The following is a 21,945-nucleotide window of genomic DNA, read 5'->3' as shown; positions in this document are numbered from 1 at the left end:
AAAGCTAACTGATTATATTTTTAATTGTCCAAATGGATAGGGTTTTTTTTTCCTCTTACTTTTTCCACCTGCTTATTCTTTTTTGGTGTGAGGAGCTGCATGTATCATCATTGGATTGACCTGACTTATAGGAAAAATTTTCTATAAAATGAGGTAACCAAAAGGCTTCCTGAAAATATATACAGTTACCACAGTTAATTACATTAAGCTGGTATCAGTTAACTTTTAAAATTTTCACAAATGTTTAGGAAAAATAAAAATTTATAGACATGTTAAGTTATTAAGGGAGAGAAGTGTTAACATATATTTATTTATTTATGTACCTGGTTATTTTAAAATTGCAATTAGGCATTCATTATGAGTGAAATTATTTTGACAGTGATTCTTTCTATTGCTAACTACCCAGTTTGTACTTGGAGGTAATAAAGACCAAATGTTACAAAGTATTTCATATTTTCCAACTTTTTTTTTTTTTTTATGAGCTTACTTGTGAAATTATCCAGGTTCGTAAGACTTTCTTCACTAAACCGAGGTAGCTATGTTATAGCAATGGCAGCCTTAGGTAAGCCATGCTGTAAGCATGGGAAAACAGACTTTAAACAGGGATGACGTATTGAGTTTATGAGGGCATATTTCAAATTTGCTGTTGCCTGTGGTAACAGCAGATGGCATCTTAAGTCAAGTGAGTAACAACACACACACATACATGAAATTTTTTTTTTTTTTAAAAGGGAGATGGCAGCTGAGTGGGCAAAATAGAATAGAACTCAAAGGAAACTTCTCCCTAAACTGCTTTACTGGGGTTTTGCATGAAGACCTACCACCAGGTGCTGTGAGAAGTCTGTGGAGAGAACAGAGGCTCCCAACAGCTAAATAGACACGGCCACAGTGTAATCAAATCAGATCCTTTTCAATGTGACAAGCCCTCCTACCAGTTTACCAAACTGCATCTTCGTTTGGTGGGTGTTTACTAAAGGATGCTTATTTCTGGAAAAATAAAAAAGGTCCTTATTTCTGTTGCTTTCATGTACTTTTGGCCCGTTTTATTATTTCATAGTTACTTACTCCAAATGTTGTTGGCTAAACTTGGCCTTCTCTCTCTCTCTTTTAAGTGGGCTTAGAAAACCTACGCAATTCATCCAACACAAAAGGACAGAGACCCAAGTGAACTGTTTACTGGCAAGCTGATTTAAAATGCAAAGACACCTGGGAGACATTTCTAAACAATAAAGTTGAAATACAGTACTTTCCAAAGTATATTTTTGTGTTAATTACACAAAGTACCCTCTTATCAAATTAGGACCAATTCTCTATTTCATTTAGCTGAATTAAGTGAATGAAATACAGCTGTAAGCAAAGTGTTAAGCTATCAGATACGCCATCTCATACTATAGCTACTGTGGCTTGAACACTTTATAAAGCAACATAATTTCTAAAAGTAGCAATCAAAACCTTAGCCAGTTCCTTTATGTAATGGTAAAGTTTATTTTATTTTAAATAACAATTTGAGGACAAAATGTTTAAAATTTGCAGTTTAAAACATGCACATTCACAAAAGGCCAATGACACATAACAGTGCCTAGAAATGGATTTTACTCAACGGTAGTAACTATTTATAAAACACAGTGCATCAAACATCAAGATACACAAACCTGAGAGAAACACTATAAGCACAGATTCATACTCTCCACTCATGCAGCGTCAGTCTTTACAGCAGTTTCGGCAAAAATGGCTTTTCCATGGAGCTGAACATCCATTTTATCTTTAATGCAGACCACAGCTTTTCATAGCTGCCTTCCAAGGCTGCCTTCTTATTTTAACTTAATACACTTGAAAAAGTGAAAAATGAAGCTTGAAGAGGGTAGCAACAAAGAGCTCTCACTGCATTTATGGCTTCTAGTCTATGACTGGGAATAATAATTAAAAAAAAATTCTGCTCACATCTTTGCCGTAGTAGACCTGCCTATGGAAATTTGCTGTCATTTCAAGTATGCACATATGCAATTAACCTTTCTTCCTGCTGCTGAGGGGTTTCATGAACTTTCTAAAGAAAAGTTGTTGGAGGCAAGCTGAACAGAAGATCCAGCTAATAAAAAAAATTCAATTAAATTTATTGAAACTTGTGAAATAACCATTAAAAAAAAAGTTGTGTGGAGGACCAATTAATTTGTCCAATGAATATTCAATACTAGTTAGGCCATGATAAAGTTTTATAAGACAGAAATAAATACTGAGATTTACACAAAAGCCACACATTTGGCTGGATCACTTTATTAGTTCATGCAAATCATAATAAAACTTATCAAAAAACCAAAACAAACAAACAAACAAACACACACACAAAACAAAAAACTCAAACAGTTGTTCTCCTACAGAAAAAAGATCAATATGAAACATGAAAAGCACTTATTTCCTTTTCTTAAAATTTAACTTACATTCCATTTTAAGAGCTGCTGAAGGTTAACTGAAAAGTATAACGAAGTTTCACAAGTGTTTTATTTTATTGTGAGAAAAATCAGACTGTGCTATGTAGTCAAGAAATACTCATCATTACAGATCACTGTAATACCCATCATTATAGGCATGGAGCCACGTGGTCTTCCTGTAAGCAATGGACACACATTGGAATGTCACACATGTGGTCAATGAGTGGGGCATTTTCTTGATACATTTTGTAATTTAATTATTAAAGATTCATTTCATGATACAAGTTTTAAGACCAGGAACCATAACAAACCAACTGTATGATGACTAGGTAGCTTTAGAATATCTATACACTGTTTAAAAAGGATGCCCTCTATTGCTCTCTGACTAGCATTCATTTCCTGAAAGGGTGTTTTCCAATGGCAGCTCATGAGTGTGGTACTGAGCATAGAACAAATTAACCTGTGAATATTATCACACCAGCTGTCTGGGATACTGAATGGAAAAATTAAAATGTGTAATGAAATGCTGAGAGTACATCATTCTGATCATTTCTAGGATTCATTTCGTCTGTTAGAAAGGAAAGGGGCTCACTGATTCTCTTTAACAACAACACAGTTCATGGCTCCCTTATCTGGCAGCATCCCTTCATCTGCCCGGGTGGGAGGGAGTGAGCCAGTCAGTTCTTTTTGCTGCTGATGCCGTCTCACACAGAGCGCTGAGTGGAGTGCCAGCCAAGAGGCACAGTCACCATGTGAGACTTCCTATGTTCCTGAGAACACTGCTTTCCTGATAACACCTTCCATAATATAGCATTGTCCAGGGGGTGAGACAGCAATGTATTTTTACATGTACATGTAACACACAGAGAAAGTTCATGCTCTATACTACTGTGTATATTCCGACATGAATGACCCAACCACCAGCTTTCCAGTGATAAACTAATGAGGCTTTTCTGCTATAAATAGTATTTTCTAGATTGTAAACATTACAAAGCAGTCATGTCAGCATTTACCAGAGTCCCTTCGGGGAACTTTTAAATTGCAGTTATATGTTGTTTACTTTGGAAAACATAGGTTTAAAGTTACTCTGACTGCAGTCATTCAAATCCTGGCAAAACCATGAGCCTTTCCCTCCAGCTGACAAAGGTTAAAACTCAAGAGTATTAAGTCTCCATAAACCCACTGCAATAGCAATTCTCTATTTCAAGTTTCACCCAAGAACACTCCCTGGTGTTCTCCTCAACCCAAGAAACACAGAGGCTGACACAGGATCCAGGGACAAAAAGGCATCAAGATTCTCATTTCAGGGTATGATGCACACTGATTAACCACAAGTGTTTTCATGTGGAAGAGTTCCATCAAAATAATTCACGATTCAAGATCAAAAGATGACTTTAGACGTTCATGTGGCCGTCAGAAGATTCCGTCCTCATTCACAATGTTCTGAGGTAAGGAATCTGGAGACAGACGACTTGGCGAGGGCCAAGGGAAGCAAGCCGTTTTTGGGTAACCGCTCATTTTTATGGTATGACCTCAACTGTCACCACCAGAAGGCTAAGGAAAACCCACTCTCTAGATTCAGTTGGGAGACAGTTAAAGTCCGCAGCCCCACAATCTGAAAGGTCACCTCAGATTCTACGTGGGTGGTTCTGCTAGAAGTTTGATTCACCTGTCGCTTGATCTAAGCTCTAAAAGGGATGGTTTGACATGTGGAGCATGTCCACGCTGCTCCCTTTAGAGTTATGTGAATGTCTAGACCCTCTTCCTTGTAGGTGATGTGGAGACACACTGGTAACTTGCTACAAATTTAGAGAAGGAAGAGACACACAGTCTAATTTTAAATCCAGAATGATAAAAGGGGGGGGATAATTAATGTGAATGAGTAAATGGGAGTAATTTGGAGTAATCCCCTACTTTCTAGTTCTTGCAAGCATTCAAAGGTCCCTTTTTTGCTGGTAGTCCACTTAAAGGCAAACAGGCTTTTGGAAAGAAGGCAAAAAGAGTTTGTTTCAATCTCTGAAGTGTTATCTGAAAACTAGAACTCCCTTTTTATCTTTTAAGGTGAAAAAAATATTGTAAAAACTGTAGAAAACCGGCTGTGGTTTTTAAACAGCCCCTTCACCATTTATTGTAGGTAGCAAAATAGGCAAAATTTTTCCCCCAGGAGAGTTCATGGAAATGCCACACTAACTAGAGTGAACGCATATTTGAAAACACATCAGTGAACCCTGCTCATGGTGAGAAGCGGTCATTGACTGGAAGGTTACAGGCCGGAGTGAAATAGGGATTTCCTTAAAATGAGGGAAATGTGTTACCTGTCTCTCTCGTGCCAACAAGCAGCACGTGACTCAGGTTTGGGACCTGCTGGCCGAGTGAACTGTGAAATCATTTTCAGGTGTAAGCATATGGGTAGTCGCCATCACACCAACTGTGCTACATGAATCGTCTCCAGTGGGGACACACAGTGAGGAACAAGGCGAACACAGGACAAGCGCTGAGCCTATGTACACGACAAAAAGCCCATGCATTATCGGCCGGGTTATCCCAAATATCTTTGGAGATCCCCCGTAAATACGGAAGCTTAATTTTCTCAAGGAGGGGAAAACTGAAGACAAAGTGGCATCCCTCAATGTACAGAAGCCAGATTTTTAGGAACATCTAAAGTTCGTCAGACATGACAGAAAATACAATTGAAAAAAAAGGAAAAGCCAGTGTTCGTAACAACGGTCACACGGACACAGATCCCTCCGACTGGAACAGACAAAGAAGACAAAGGACAGAGAAGCAGTCGTAAGGCTGAAGGTGCGACATCACAGATTTGAGTAGCAAATGCCTGGAAATGCTCAGTTTTTGCAAGTCACGCTCATGGTTTAAGAGTCAAGCATGCAGATTGCACAGCAGTACTGTGAGGAAACTTTCTTTTAACTTTCTGGGCAGGTGACTACTGAGTGAGAAACACACGCTCAACGTCTTTGGCAAACACTTAGCAAGACACTTTTTGACACAAACACGTATTAATGCCTTGTTTAGAAGTGCTCAGGAGGGTGAGTCGCGAAACGCTGGTTTGTTTTCAGCATATCCTAAAATCTGGATATATCAACAGTCTTTCCCTTAACACCATTTCAGAGCTGTTGTTTTAATTGGTTGATTGACTGGTGGTTGAGCCAATCAACTGATAGCTACAGCCCCCGGGGGACGGCTTGTGAACACTGACCTGTCCCCATTTAGAGAAAGCACTCTGGCAAGATACAAGGTCATTTCCAGTATCGGTTTACAAAGCCTTAGCAGGTACTTGAGGTCATCTGAGGGCGATGGTGTTACAGAAGTCACACAGCGCTCACGTCCATGAAGTCCGCCTGTGAGATGAGCTCAGATCCGCTCTCTCCTCCCCGTGGACCAGACTGGAATTGGTCGACAGATGCAGTGATGACCTTAGACTGTGACAGCTCTCCTCAGAGACACAGCAGGGGCCTGTTGCTCGGGCTGCCCAGTCACCACTCATCTGGCCTCTGCTTCGTGGTATCATAGGCTCTGATCACTTCCGACTGGGAGACGATGCCGTTTTCATCTTGAGAGAAGGCGTAGCCATCTGTAAGTAAGCGGAAGAACAGAAATCACTTCCTGCACTCACCGGGAACTCACTGCCGGTTCTGACTGCTCCCCTTCTTCTGAGAGAACCGATACTCACTTCCAACCTTCAGAAGCAAGGGCCACTCATTTTTAACATCTGGAAAACACACAAAAAGGGTAGAGCAAAAAGGGAGAGCAGAAGGACCGGCAGTTGCCAGTGTGCGTCCTCTAAATTCTGCTTCCCATTGGACTAGGCAGAAGCTGTCAAGTGTCTCTCCCTCCTCTGAGCCACACATCAAGTCTACTGCCGTCTGCCCTATGACTGGAAGGGTTCAGAATCTGATCATGGCATGGAATACAGTTTTAGATAGGCGGCGAGTGAGTGAGAAGGTTCACGAATATGTCAGTGAACAGAGGGACGTAGTAATCAGCTTGAGGAAATTATTCTGCCGTGGGCACGCAGATGGAAAAGCCACCCTATACTCTATAAATAGATACATGGTCACTTGTTAATTAATGGCACTGAGGAGGAGAAGGAGACAAACCCAGAGATTGCCAGCGGTGGAGGAGAGGCCTGTGTACTTGTATATATATATATATATGCGTGTGTGTATGTATAGACCTCACTGATGTTTTCAAGGTCAGAGGGGGTGTGGGAATAGGAGATGACTCCTAGGGGCATCACATTTTTGGAAAGGGTCCCTTGATATATATGATATATTAAGGCCAAAAGCACCAAGCACAAGCAGATATAAAGGAAAATAAATTACACGTGGAAACACAAAATAAAAGATAAACTACCGACACCAATAAACTTACTATAGGGCAGTGTATATTATGTTCTCTCTCAGGTCCTTGAAATGTTGAAAGGGTGAGATACCTAATAACTTCTTCCAACTCTAAATATGCATAAATATTTTTGAAGGGGAAAATATATGTTTCTTCGCGATACATGAAAGCTGAAGGGACCCTTGCTAAGTTACTCAAGTGGAAACGATAACAACACAGGCAGCTTTTAAGAGTTAAGATTTATCTCACTGTTTCTTTTTAAGATTTAAGGATGTGAGGAACGCAGAGGCAGCAGCATTTTAAAGTTCATTCTTAACTGGGAGATGATGTAGCTCATGGGTTTGTTAACAAACCATTTTTTAAAATATATACCCCATGTTGCAAAATTTTAAATCGTTAATTTTATGGTTTAATACGATGGAAACTCAGCACACTGCTCTGGGGAATGCTGGGATCCACAGAGCACAGCCAGTCTGTTGTAATCAAAAGCTCCAGTACTCACGAAGCAGGTTCTGCTGTAAGGACTCGGAGCGGTACAGATTCACGTGGTTCTTCTTAAAGACATTCTTGAGCAGCTGTGCCCTCTCCGTGAGGCTGTGGAGCAGGGAGAAAAGTGTGAAACACTTGGCAACTCGGGGAGCCCGGCTCTCTGCCGGACTCCCAGCAGGGCTACACAGAACAAAGGCCGGAGAACCCGTGCTACCAACTTACTCTTTTTATTCCATTTTCCCAAATTGCAAATGAGATCTTAAGTATGTAGGCTGACACTTTGGAAGCCATTTCCCCCATAGCTAGGGACGAGCTTTGTCTTTAATGATAGATAATCTAGGAAAAATACGATTCTTCAGCCAGCACTGTTATATCTAACTCAAATACGATTCTTCAGCCAGCACTGTTATATCTAACTCAAACGGATACGGAATCTGTTCCACATCAGTAGGAAAAAGTTACTTTTTAAAAGATTTTTCCCTAAAATCTTGATCGACTCACTGTCTGTACACTGTACAGAACGTGTAGAGTTTAAAAACAGTTATCTTAGCCGTACCGTACCTTGCTCATACTCTGACATACTCTGATATAAAATGACAGTTTTTTGTGATACTAAAGAAATGAAAAAAAAAAAAAGTACAGAGAACAGAATCTTATTCTTCTTAATCAGAAAAACTCCAGTGCCACTCCAATATGGTTTGAGCGTGTCAATTTAATTTTAAAATACAAATTGGTTTTAGAAAGTAATTGTGCTAGATAAAACAAGGAAATGCGCGCGCGCGCGCGCGCACACACACACACACACACACACACTTAGCCTGGCATCCACAGCAAGGTCTACAAGATTAATCACGGGACTACTTCAAACCACCCTCCTAATGCACGCAGCGGTGTGCCTCCACAACAGGAATCCAAACATTTGTTGGCTAGAGGGATCCGAGCGATTCGGAGACAGGCTTACACGCAGCCTCCTCCTCCTTACTAACTGTGCTGTATCTCTACCGGCTGATTTATTAAACGTTCTTTGATAGCAAAGAGCAGTCTGCACAGGAGGAGCGAAGGTGTCTGTGTGTGCTGAAGCGAAAGGCCACGCAAGTGTGTTTTATAACTCGAAGTGCATCGGCTAAAAAAAAAAAATCCCATCTTGTTCTTTTCCTCACTATATAAGCTTTAGTTAATCTGCTGTAAATGATGTCAGTTCTGTGTTTTGCCAGTTTATTTGAAATCCAGAAATGGAATTATCTTTATCGTACACACATACATAAAAAAAAAAGATCTTCCTCATTTAGAAATGAATTACATAGACATGCAGGCAAAAACTGAAGAAAAATATTTAGAAATGTTGACATTTGTTCTAATCTCCCTCACATAGTTTTTGAAGCCTAGGGATGCTGACTGGGGCTTACCAGACATTTTATTGTCACTAGGAATTAGCTGCATTAAAAGAAGAAAATGAATTCATGGAAAACCCCAGTGGTCATGCACTTAGCTGCAAACCCTGTTCCTGCCACACACAAAGGAGAAGGGGTCATCTCCGTCAAATCACTTTTCCTGTCCTTCTCCTCAAACGCTTGAACACTATGGACTCTGAGACTCGAGGCACTGAAGTGGTACCTCCTTTGGGGAAGCTGAGAGTGTGTGCACCCAGCATCCTGCTCTTGTCAGCAGAGTGCTATGGACAGGGTGTCTGGCTGGCTCTGGTGTTTGAAGCTGAAATGATTACAGAAAGCTGGAGGAGGGCAAAGGAGCATTCTGACGGCTTCTTCTCCTGAATCCATTTTTTCAGGTTTCAGGCTGGCCTTCCAACACTTGAATATCATAATAGCAAAATCTGAAGACGTCTAGGGATGGACTTCATTCTCTATAGTTTGGCGACTGAAATACATAGCATGATGCTTTTTTTTTCTTTTCTTTACTGATTTTCTTTCTTTCTTTCTTTCTTTCTTTCTTTCTTTCTTTCTTTCTTTCTTTCTTTCTTTCTTTCTTTCTCTCTCTCTCTCTCTCTCTCTCTCTCTCTCTCTCTCTCTCTTTCTTTTTTTTTTTAACACCAAGCTTTTCCCAGGAAAGCAGCACACCCATCAGGACAGAGCATGGGCCTTGGAGTCTGTCTTTGACTTGATTCTGAATCTGCTACTTGCTAGCTGGGTCACTGTAGACAAACCTTCCTTGGCCATCTCATGTATGATGGGAGGACAATACATAAGTCTCTGGTGGATAGGGAGGGTTTAGCCGCCTTGTCAGCAAAGTGATTGACACTTAGGAAGCACTCAACAAATACTGGTCCCTCCCACCCCTGTCCCCGAGATCCCAAGGATTTCCTTAGAAAAGGTACTTTGTAAGGCCCATTTTTGATGCCTTGGCTCTGTGTGACAGTACTGCTGCTATACATGGGCTTTGATTCCCGATGCCCTCATCCCACTTCACTGCTAAGAAGACAGCTACATTTTTATTGTTGGCTTCTTTCTTTTACTGTGTGTTTTCTGCTTTGGTTCTCATGCAGCGAGCCCCCCACTCCAGAATATAAATGCCATCTGCAGTAGGGTGCTTCATAAATTAGAGGTGATAGTGAGTTGGATTTCTCTGGCCCTAGTCTACCCTTAGGAAACAATTTATCATTTCAAAATTGAGGCGGTTTTATGTCATCCATGTTTATGGGGACCAAGATTACTACCAGGTCCCAATATAAAATATGTAGATAACATGTTAACATAAATAAGTGTATTAAAAGTTTAGGCTTTTTTTTTTTTTTGCATAGCTTCACTCACTGTGACAGGAAAGAGAGAGAGAAGGAACAAGATATAGCCTTACGGAAACCACATCTATTACAATTCTTAGGGAGTAGTTTCTCTCAGTCTTGTAGGGTCTTTCATTTACATACCAAGATACGCAAGTTCCAAGCCTGTTTAATGCAATCATACAGTAACTATCATTTAAACATTGTTGTTTTACTTCCACCTCACCACAATGTTGTAACTTAGGTATTTGTTGGAGGTGAATGAAAAGATACTGAGTTTTAATATAGCATTTCTTTCAGAAACACTGAAATGCATTACTGTTGGTAAAAACTCATATGCAATCAATGAATGTGGTATTCTAAAGGAATTTTGGTCCCCTTTGAAGGATGCTAAAGTGGCATTTATTGGTTTGGTGAGCTAGTTAGTTTAATCAACTTGAGATTAACCTAGACATACCCAAGAAGAGGGAAACTGCTTCCATTAGACTGGCCTGTGGGCAAGTATGTAGGGCATTTTCTTGACTGCTGACTAATGTGGGAGGGTCAGCCTACTGTGGGCTATGGGCCTGAGCTGGTGTAATGCACCCTGAGCTGGTAGGCCTTGGCTGTGTAGGCAAAGTAGCTGAGCAAGCCAGAGAAAGCAAAGCAGTAAGTAACATTCTCCCATGGTTTCTGCCTTCGGCTCCAGCACTGGCTTCCCTAGAGGATGGATGGCAGCCCGTGAGCTGAAATAAACCCTCTCCTCTACAGGTTGCTTCTGGACAGTGTCTTCATCACAGCAACGGAAAGCAAACCAGGGCAGCTGGCAGACTATTTTGTTTGGCCCACTGCAACAAATGTCCAGAAAGTAAGCAAGCATTTAGTCGTGAAAGGGTTAATGTATAGCATAGCGAGACAGCAGTGCTGTTGGGAGAATGAATGAACCACAGCCCTCTGATCCCTGATCTCTGCCTTGGACAAGGTAATACTCCATCCCATCCCCTTCCATCTTAGTGATGAGTACCTTGAAGGAAAGCTTTTTCATTAAAAATAAAAAAAACGTTTAGACGTCATTGAGAAAAAGTCAGTGTGCGCACGGGTACATGTATGGCATGCTACTTGGTAGTGTAGTTGTGTGCGTGTACGCGTGAACGTGTGGAGGGATTGACGGCGACTCTGTTTTTGATCATCCTCTAACCTTTACTTTTTGAGGCAGGATCTGACAGTGAACCAGAAGCTCACCAATTGGCAACTGTATGATCCAACAGAGGAGCTTTAGGATGGGCCTGGCCCTCACAGCGCTGTGTTTACAGGCGTGCTTGGCAGTTGCTGTTTTTTTATGTGGATTCTACAGATCTGAATTCAGGCCCTGAAGATTCCCCGGCAGATACTATATTGGCAAGCTCTCTTCCCAGCCACAGGACAGATTTTCTATATACTTCTTTATTTCCCACAGAGTACCCTGCCATGTTGACTTAAAGACCGGGGCGAACGCTGGGACATAAAATGTCATTTGTTAGTTCTAGGACAATGCAAAAATTGTTTTCCATTAAGAAACGACACAGAGAGGCTGGGAGCGAGCCTCATCATGGTCCTCCACGGCCAAATCATCTGCCAACCATATTCTCTCATCTCTTCTCCACGATGAGACTGCGAGACAGCGTGTTGGACAAGTTGATGTAGCCTGACCCAAAGACCTTGAGCTCAGATCTGTGAAGAAACAGCTCTGCTAGCTAATGTCCACAGTTGACTATCAAACTGTGAGTCTCATTATCATTATTTAGCTGCACATACACAGCACACATACTCCAGAGATATCCAAGAGTTGCTCTGTCCCCAGCGAGGCTACAGTCTCTCCATAACTCCTTATCACATCCCCCTTTTTGGGTGTGTGTCTCCTCAAGCACCTGTATAAAGGGCAGGAGACCATCAGGTGTCTGGCTGTGTCACTCTTTACCTTATTCCTTACAGGCAGGGTCTCTCACTGAATTTGGAAATATCCTGATTTTAGTTAGCCGCAACTATCCTCCAACCTCCACTCCCCCAAAGTGCAGGGGTTGCAGGCATGGATGAGAACAGCCAGCCTTTTACATGGTGCTGGGGACTTGAACTCACTCTTAATGCTTGCATAGTAAATGCTCTTCTCGGCTAAACCGTCTTCCAGCCCTGGCCTTTGGGTTTGCATTCACAGTCTGTTGTTATGGTTGTTTGATAAATGTTAAGATGTTACCTGCAAATGTTTAGCTCAGGAGGACAGCTTTCCTGTCCTGTTGCTGTTCTCCTACAGATCCTTCTACTTTATCCCTCCTTGAGCTGCTTTTTAGCAGGAAGCCACCATGCTCTCCTTGATCACCAGCAAGCAGCAAGAATGCAGGGATGTGCTGGGTCAGGGGCTGGTTTAGTATTTAGTCAAGTTTACCTAACTCATTCCTGAGGAAAGCTGAATAGATATTTTAAAAGGCCAATGAGCTGGGTCCAAACTGGGTCCAAAAGTCCAAACTGCAGGGGGAAAATATCTGAAGTATCTTTAACAGAAAAATCAGTGGTTATATGGGGTATAATCTGCTTCTTTCTGGCTTAGATTTGCCCACTGAGTTTTAAAACTTTATTTATTTTATATGTATTATGGTTTGTGTGCATGTATGTATGTGCACAACATTCACTGCTTGGTGTTCTTGGAGGTCAGAAGAGCGTGTCAGAGCCCCCGGAACTGTATTTATTGATAGTCAAGAGCTGTCATGTGGGAGCTGGGAACCCAAACCAGGTCCTGTGCAAGAGTAACGTGTGCTCTTAACCCCTAAGCCCTCTTTGCAGCGCCTGTTGATTGGCTTTTTACTTAGTGGAAAGGTCTGCATCCACTGCAGGCTCAGGGGATGACTAGGATGTGGAGCCCACCCCTTCAGTCCTCGCTGACCGTGAATCACCAGGAACTGGTAAATGACAAGGGAGGGGCTATCGCAGGCTTTACCAACACACTTGCAAATACGGGACATATGTTTGAAGGACAGAAACAGTATCATCAGTGGCCTTTCCCTAGTAATTCTTACTACACGGCTTTGATTTTGTGAGATAGAATGTTTCCTTACTCTTTGTATCACTGAAAGCAAGAGAGAGGAAATAAAGATAGAGGGAGTGTAGGTCCCAGGTCACAGAAAAGGTGCTTTTGTATGATGAACCCCGTGGTATGGCATCATGATTTAGAGCAGGATCTCCTCGGACAACTGGTCCAGGCTCAAGGCTGGCAGCTTTAGGGACTTGGTCGCTCTGAGCTCCAGTGTTCTTCTCTGGAGAGGACCTGTCTGTACTGGGCTGCTTTCAAGTGAAGTGCCCCGATGGCAGGATGTGCTCAAGATACACTGGGGCCATTCTGTTCAAAACAGAGCTACACATCAGTGTTTCGAGGGTGCCCTGACCCACTGAGAGGAAGTAAGAACGGGAGGCCAGGGCCTCAGCTTCAGCTCTCACTCTCACATCTGCTGCACTCTGTCAAGATGAATAAAAATGCTGAAGCAAGGCTGAGGCGACATACTGCAGGATAAAAATATTTCCTATGGACTTTACACAAAACCTTTGGTTTGGTTGGTAGGATGAAAGAAAAATACAGCAGATCCCCGGGGCTGTCTTTATAGTTTTGTTTTTTTATTGTAGATTGCTTTTAATTGATTTTCTTTTAACAATGTTTTGTGTATTTAGTGGATTTATTTGCCTCCTAGCCTTGTGTTTTTGGAGGCTGCAGTGATGAGGAAAAAAGCCTGGAAAGTGGAATTCACTTTTCAGTCACCTGTATGTAGGCTGGTTCCTAAGAGCTCACTGAGCAAAAAATGCGAACAGGGAAATTTCGTCATCCGTCAAACCATGATTTTGGTTACATCCCTTTAAAATTTATTAATATTGTTTCAAAATAAAAATATTTTTCTTTAAAAAATTTTAAACAGTAAGCTCTCGAGATTATGCTACATATTTCATAGTGTATCTTTCGATTCCTTATTCTCTCTTTAGAGATGAGGTCTCAATATATAACTGATGTTGGCCTGAAATTTCTCACGTGGCTGGGGCTGGCCTCAAACTTATGAATACCTGCTTCAGCTGCCTAAGTGCTGTGACTGAAGGTCTACGGCATTCTGTTTCCATTATTTCACCCAATCCCTATGACTGCTTTAACGTAGGCATAAGAGTCCCATTTTATTAATGAAAAAAATTAGGCTCAGGTGCATTAAGAAACCCAGTCAGACAACACACTATTTAATGATCACAGATTTGCTTTGAGTCCATACCTCTCCGATTCCATAATCTGCTGATAATATCATCTAATCCCAAGTTAGAGGATAAAAAGAAGTTTCCCAGCTTATTTCCAACGACTAGTAAGAGCAAAATGTAAAATTCTCTTTTGTAAGAATATTCAAAAGGCAATTTGCCTTTTACCTTTTCCCGAGTACGACTGCTCCTGGGTCTTGAGATTTTGCCTCTAGCTCCTGAACTTCATCCACTAATGTCTTAAAGGCAGTCCTCTTGATGCTGTGGGGGAGAAAAGGATTTGCATGGAAATTCTACGAAGACTACAGACGTAGATGTGTGGCTTACTGTTACGCAGCTGGCCAGCACAGGCATAACCAGGGATAGGCACAAACCTAAAACGCCAGGGCACTTTTATTTAGTAATACAGGGACAACAACATTTGTTTATAGTCTTAACACATAATTAAGACTTATAATACATAGTTACTAAATAAATATATCCTTAACTTTACTAACTACATTGTAGGATAACACATCATTTTAAAACATAACTGCTAAAAAAAATTGTGAAGTTTTTGTTGCCCTTATATTTTATCTATGTTTAGAACCAGAGAAGCAAGGAACTCTTTTTAATATCCTAAAAAACACATTTGGAGATAAAAAAAAAACTTGTTTTCCTTTCTATTTTGAGGTCTTGCATGTGATTTTTTTTAAGAATTATTTATTTATTTGACATTTATGAGTACTCTATGTCTGTCTATCTATCTATCTATCTATCTATCTATCTATCTATCTATCTATCTATCTATCTATCTATCTACCTATCTATGCTTGGATGTCAGAAGAGGGCTTCAGATCATGTTACAGATGGTTGTGAGCCACCATGTGGTTGCTGGGAATTGAACTCAGTACCTCTGGAAAAGGAGCCAGTGTTCCTAACCACTGAGCCATCTCTCCAGCCCCATGTGATTTCTAAAAAGAACATATTTTTGGTTGTTATCTTCTCCACTCCCACAAATGCTATCTCTTTGATGTTACCTGAAAGTACCTGCTTTATTTCTCATATGGTTTCTTAAACTAATTTTGTTTTTTCGTTCTTGATTCATGCCTTTCTTCTTTAATATTAATAAACATTACTGGTTCCTATTTTGTAAATTTTATATGTTTGAGAACTACAGAAACTGAGGGGTGATAGCATGTATATTTTTGTGTATTTAGCCAAAAGTCACATACTCACACTTTGTATAGCACATCCAAAAGCAAGGAGGCCACGGGAATGGAGAGCAAGCCCACCCAGAAGACTCCAGAGCTGAAGAGCATGGCTGCCTGTGGACATCAGGACAAACAAACAGCTTACACTTCCACAGAGCTGAGAGGCACAACGGTCATGCTCAGTTTCTTAACGCAATTTAAGTAAGGTAGCTTAAATATCATCTTCTAAGAGGAAAGACAATATTCTCAACTCAAACTCGTAAGACTTTGGAATATTTATCATGCCATTCTTTTACATGCTGTCTTCCTCTCAAGTAGCTGATAGAGAAGTCTTAAACACGTATCAGGTACTTTCACATATATACATATGGATTTTAAAAAATTATTATTATTATTCTTTTGCTCAATGACATGAGGCATAAATTCTGATCTTTTCTAATCTTTTCTAATCTTATTAATCTTTCTGAGGAAATAAAATACACTCTGGGTTTAAGTGAAATCAAATGGCATATAAAATAATCATTATCTAGAAACAAAATTTAACAATTTCTGGCACATGAAAATTAACTTTATACTCATCACACTGCAGGCCATTAAAAATCATCCAGATACATTATGACTATGATGCAATCAAATTAAGATGTCTATGAAAGTAACAACTTGATTATTTTGGGCAACTGAATAGACTTAATCTTGCTTTAATGATTTATATACATTTTATCAGTGCACATCTATTATTGCTAATATCTCGTATGTGAAACTCAAATAAAGGTATACAAAAATTAACCTTAATTATTCCATTGTATCAAATCTTAAATTGAGTATCAGAGCCTGTCAGACTATGAACAAAAATAGTTCTATGATTTAAAAAAAAGTAATAAATTCTATTTAGTTGCTTTTGGTTAAAATAACATATCATTCTTATGGAGTTAGATTACACAGTTCTGTACAATAGAAGATTTGTTTTGATTTCACTTCTTCGAGTTGAATTGTTTCTCAAGGGCAAGCCTGCAGTACCCTTTTAGTCTGTAAGTACACTATAATAACTACAACACAAACTTGTCAACTGATACCTGCACACTTAGTCCTGCTACAAATCAGACAGGAAGGGTTTTCTGTTTGTTTGTTGTTTGTTTTTAAACTTGAATTCAGGAATTGGTTCAGGAATAAAAAAGGATCTAGCCCTTAATTCTAGGTGCAGTTACAATTATGAACAGTTTTAGTCAATCAATCCTCACCATAGAGGAAGATAATTAATTTTAAAATATGAGTTGGATCCCCTATTAATTTGGACTCTCTGAGGGAACCAGGAACTACTCCCATTTTTTCTTACATGAACACAGGCTACTGATATAGTCTGCCACTAAAGGATGCTAAGTTTTTTTTTTTTTTTTTTTTTTTTTTTTTTAACACAGGGCTGGACATCTCTGCGAATTTAAAACAAGAACATGCCATCCTTTAAAAAACAAAAACTCAGAAAATAAAATCTGCCTCACGGGTCCTGAAGGACAGCATCCATGTTCTAGACACCAACAAGTAAAAAAACACCCCCATAAAAGTCACTTTATTTAATAAGCAAAACAGGATCTGGGCCTCGTTTGCTGACATCCTCAATAGTGAAAACCAACAGTAAGTATGTAATAGGAAATGCCTGTCAACCCACTGGCCTTTGTTTCCATTCAAGGACGCCTTCTAGTAAGGTAACAGCTGTTAGACAACAAGAAGCTAAACTAAACAAAAACCCTTGCATATCTTTTTCTTCCTGGGGAAAAGGGTAGGATGAGATGCTCAGTCATATGATGGAAAACGTGTCTCCCTGGCTTACTTTTTAATGTATTTTAATGTTGAGGGCAAGAGAAGAAAGACTTGTTCTTGCCTTTGGCCACCGTGTATTAACCTCCAGTTAGGCGTCTCTGCCGACAAGAAGAACTTGGATCCAGCAGGCTGCTAATTCTGACCGTTGTCATGCTAATGGCGGGAGCAACTACAGGCCACTATTCAGCTACTGGCCTTTGGCTTTACAAATGAACAACATGAATTGAAGGGGGAAAAAAAACTTTTTCTGAGTCATATCTGAAAGCCTGTCAGATTTTTTTCCCCCCCTCTTGCAGCGTTAATCCAAACCTAAAAGATTTAAAGCCAGGGTTCCCATTTAAGACAGAGAGTCTCTTTGTATTTTTCTTTCTTTTTTTTTTTTTGGATGAAGAGGAGTGGAAAAAAAAATGAAATCCCACAGAGGTATTTCCTTCCTTTCTGTACAAGAAAGCTCCCTCCCTCTGTGGAAGCCAGTTTGTCTCTAACTTTTCACATCTCCCTACTCACTGGCAGGTCAGCTGGGAAAAGGCAAGGCGAGCGCAGACAATGGTGCTTGCGGGAGCGGCTGTTAGGGGTTGGTCTGGGGCTCCTTCTGAGAGCAGTTTGCAAATAGTCCTGGACGTGGGAGATTGGGGGCAGTGACAAGTGTCCCTTGTACTCTTCCAGGTCTTGTGAAACCGAATGGAATCTGCCACAAAAGCGGCTCCCAGAGGGGCTTGGGAAGGGGGTCTGCGCACACGGGGCCCTGTGGTTGGTACGCTGCAGGCCTGCTTGTGCCCTGCCTGGGAAACAAGTAACTGCTTGTTTCTGAAGAGGCCACAGGCTCCAGGTGGGACCCCTAGGGCTTCAAAATAAACCAGGGCTAACTCTAACGGAACATCCGATCCAGACGGGGGAAGCGCTCGCATTTTTACGTAGACTTGCCGAAGATTATTTGAGGATTATTGTGCAAGCGGCCCAGGGGAGACGCAGGACGCGAACCAGTTAAAGGCTTGTTCTCGGAACGCCAGGGGGTCGGGGGTGCCGCCAGCCCTTCCACACTAGACAGCCACTCTTCACAATCACCTTGCCCAAGTTCAGTTTTACAGAACAGAGAGCCCAGTTCTGCTGCCTGCCGGTAAAGCTTCATCTGCACAGTTCTTGCCCGGCTCTGACTTTGCCACTAGGAAGGTTGGGAAGGTACACCAACTGGTCCGTAACATGCAGATGGTTCTCCAAAGAAAAGTGCTTTTGAGAACAAAGCACTGGCCAGGACATGTCTGATGCTACACAGCCTTTGACTTGGCCTGTCAGTGCCGGTGGCAGCCACCATAATGCCATGGTGGCCTCATTCTTTCCTCTCTTTCTTTGTTCTTTTGTCTTATTCCTTTTTTTTTTTTGTAAGCAAAAATAATAGAAACCCAAAGGAGTTAAAAGTTAATGTTAGTGTCAATTTAATAATAATAGTAATAGTAATAATAATAATAATAATAATAATAATAATAATAATAATAAACCCCAAAAAATAGGCCTGGGGACTATTCCTCAGTGAACAGCACGCTCATGTGCCACGTGGGAGGCCTGGGGTTCAATCCACAGCATTCCAACAAAAGAGAAATAAAACCCAAGAAGTGATATTGTCTAGATAAAGCTTCACACAAAGGTTTCTATATTTAAAAATAGCGAGGGAAAAACAATCTCCAGAAAGAACAGGTTCACAGAAACTCAGGACTTCCACATGTTCAGGGCAAATGAGTGAAAAGGTAAAGCATGCCAGAGAATGTGTCTCAAATGCATCATTCTGTGCTAACATCTGATCATAAAGAGAATGCACTCGTCTTCCTATGTAGATCACTGGAGACAGGCAAGACCAGGGTTCCTGTTCTCAAAAGTTGTAGCAGGCTACCAATGAGAGCCATTCTCTGCGGTTATAGAAAACAAATGCGCTAAATTAAATCAAATAAAAAAATAGCACCATCACAGTTGTCGGCTGTAGAGAGCCTTGGTACAACAGACACTTGTAATCATTCTTAGCTCCTCCTGGAATGCATTAGCCTTTGGGAAAGAGAATGGCGGCGGAAACACTCACTCCCGTTAACTTGATAATTCAGTTTCTGTATTACGTGTCAAATTCCACTCCGCTTCTTTGTACAGATTACATCTGAATATGGATTTGTAGGAATATGCCCTGCGATCACCAGGCCTACAAAGCCCCAGGGACCCAGGTGTGGTGAAGTGACCACAGCCTCTCAGAGACAAGTGCCTGGCAGCTTAAGCAAGGTGTGGAGAAGGAAAGAGCCCACTGAACGATTTGTTTTTAACCAGTGCCCTGCCTGACCTCGGAGTGCTTTCCCAAGGTTATGGAGCACAGACAGTCTCTAGGAATAGCAACAGTTAACAGGACAACCTGTATGGGGCTGAGCAGATGTGTGTTCCTGTGAGGAATTATGATTTAAGTCCTTCAAGATCCTGCCCACAGAATGCAGTGAGCAGAAAACTAATTGCTCGGAAGTCTTCAGTAGAGAAAAAGGCTAAGCACGACTATGGAACCTTTACAGACATCTTGCCATTGTTGTGGTTCATGGGTGTCACAGCTAGCTAGGGTATTGGCTACTTCCTTCCTGTGGCAGAGAACCTTCTCATATTAGGAAAGCTAGTCCCCAGGGAGGAGATTTTCAGGTCAGAGACATCTTGGACCCTCCTGTGTCCAAAGCACATGGAATCATCAGCAATATGGACTCACCACTCACTTTCAACGTGTGGGAGGAAACCAACATTGATAGCCTCTGACGTTTTGGTAGCCTCTTATACAACTTCATTTAAACTACACACACACACACACACACACACACACACACACACACAATCTTTCTCTTTCCCTCTTTCTTACTGTAGGAGGCACGAAGGTCCTTGTGCTCATAGGTAAGTGAGAGACCAAAAGATTAAAAATCAGCAGTAATTATTAAAGTTTAAGGCCTGAACTAGCTGGGTGGAGAAGTCCAGGAATGCCCTGAGGGGAAGAACTGCCTTACTGCATTCTTTCCCCACCCACTAGAGATACAGTTGCTAGGAAACTGGCCCATCCCCCTAGGGAGGGACACCAGGTCATTAATGGTTTGGGGACCTTCCTATAGCCAATTAATTCAAAATGTAGCATTTTGACCAATAGATGCTTGTCAGGCAGAAACTGCCCCTGCCTTGGGCATGCTGGGAGGGACAAGAATCTTTAAATCACCCAACTAACCTGAGCAAGGGGCGCTTGTGGGTCCAAGCTGCAGCTTGTAATTTACAATAAAAAGAGCCTCATGTATTTACAGTGGAGTCTGTTTATTCCTGGTCTTGGGGTTCGTGAACTGGGCAGAACATAAGTACTAGGGAACCTGGAATATTAACCACAAAAGGTTGTTCCTTCGAAGAGATGTGTAAACCTATTATCCAACCAGAAGGCTGGAAGCTGATGTGGTTAATAGCCTGGTGACCTTTGTGCTACCTGTGTGTCCAGAGAGCACACTGGATCCCTCCCCCCAGACCCTTACAGTAAGCTTGTTTTATTCTGGTCAATACAGAGGGCCCATCTTTATGGAAGGTGTCACATGTACTTTACAGTTTTGATGTAGTCACGTCTGATCTTTACGTGACTTACTTTGTGCTTTGTTGTACAAATGGCATAGAGTTAATTATCGCCTGGAAAGTTTTCACCAAAATTGTGCTGTGCTTAAATATGCCCCGGTTTGAACTGATACAGGCTACTTTGTCGTGCTGAATGGAACTGGCTGTGCCTTTCTGGGATCGGTACTCTACTGGCCGTGGTGGTCACAGAGACCCCTACAACTGGCAGCTGGTGCCGGTTGGGATCTATGGAGCTCATAGCCCCATGAGTTCCACAGCACTGAGCACCCCACAGCTTGCTCTCCCGTATATTCATGCTTACTTATTTTTGTCCCCCAACCTGTAGATGAAAAGCTTCGGGGCAAACACTTTCTTTCCAGAGCCATAATCCCACACCCAAGTAGAATGGTGCTTTTCCGTACATCTGTTAAATAAATAAGCTACTCAAAGTTCAACATACAGATGACAGAGAGCAAATCGGTGGCACTAATATTCATAGTGTTTGTGGGCCGCTGCCTGTTCCTCTACCCATTTTTTGGTGCTCATCCAATGATTCTAAGCTACTTAAGTTATCAAGAAGTTTTCACTAAGAATTTTTCTAAAGCAAAACCCATCAATTTTTACTGTTATAAGAGACACTTAAGATAAAAATAATCATTATTTTAACACTTTGGTTGGGTCTTTTGGTCTTTTTTCACACTGAGGGAAACTTTCTTATGCTGGACTGCCATCTCAGAAAAAGATGTATTTTTCTTTTTTTTGTTAAAAAATGGATTTATGTGAATAATCTGAAAAAAAAAAGGATTTATTTTTCATTATTTTTATTTATGTGTATGTGTGCCTATGTAAGTGTGTGCCATGTGTGTATGCATGTGCCTATAGAGGCAGGAAGCGGACATCAGCTCTCCTGAAGCTGGAGTGACAGATGTTTGTGAACCGTGTGGGTACTGGGAATCAAGCCTAGGTTCTTCAGAGGAACAACTAGTGCGCTCTGTCCAGCCCCCAACTTGTGGCTTAAAAAATAAAATTGCTTTAAATGCTATTCATTCAGAATTTCATTACACACACACACACACACACACACACACACACACACACACACACACAC

At 41.2% G+C, this 21,945-nt stretch overlaps 1 protein-coding gene across 2 annotated transcripts in view; it reads right to left on the bottom strand.

Moving 5' to 3' along the window:
- Positions 1 to 1,465: 1,465 nt before the first annotated feature.
- The window catches only part of Atp8a1 (ATPase phospholipid transporting 8A1), a 221,120-nt gene continuing 200,640 nt past the window's right edge, over positions 1,466 to 21,945 (bottom strand). For both annotated transcript variants that reach the window (XM_055629410.1, XM_055629411.1), the window contains 4 exons: positions 15,460 to 15,548; positions 14,410 to 14,502; positions 7,288 to 7,379; positions 1,466 to 6,015 (listed from right to left, as the gene is read on the bottom strand). In XM_055629410.1, the coding sequence (XP_055485385.1) occupies positions 5,918 to 6,015; positions 7,288 to 7,379; positions 14,410 to 14,502; positions 15,460 to 15,548 (372 nt within the window). In that variant the 3' untranslated portion in view covers positions 1,466 to 5,917. The remainder of the gene's footprint in view (positions 6,016 to 7,287; positions 7,380 to 14,409; positions 14,503 to 15,459; positions 15,549 to 21,945) is intronic.

The sequence above is a fragment of the Psammomys obesus genome, unplaced genomic scaffold (assembly GCF_907164565.1).
Source record: "Psammomys obesus unplaced genomic scaffold, mPsaObe1.curated_primary_1811, whole genome shotgun sequence".
NCBI lineage: Eukaryota > Metazoa > Chordata > Mammalia > Rodentia > Muridae > Psammomys > Psammomys obesus.
The sequence above is the reverse complement of the archived record's forward strand: the minus strand, read 5'-3'. Positions and strand labels throughout refer to the sequence as shown.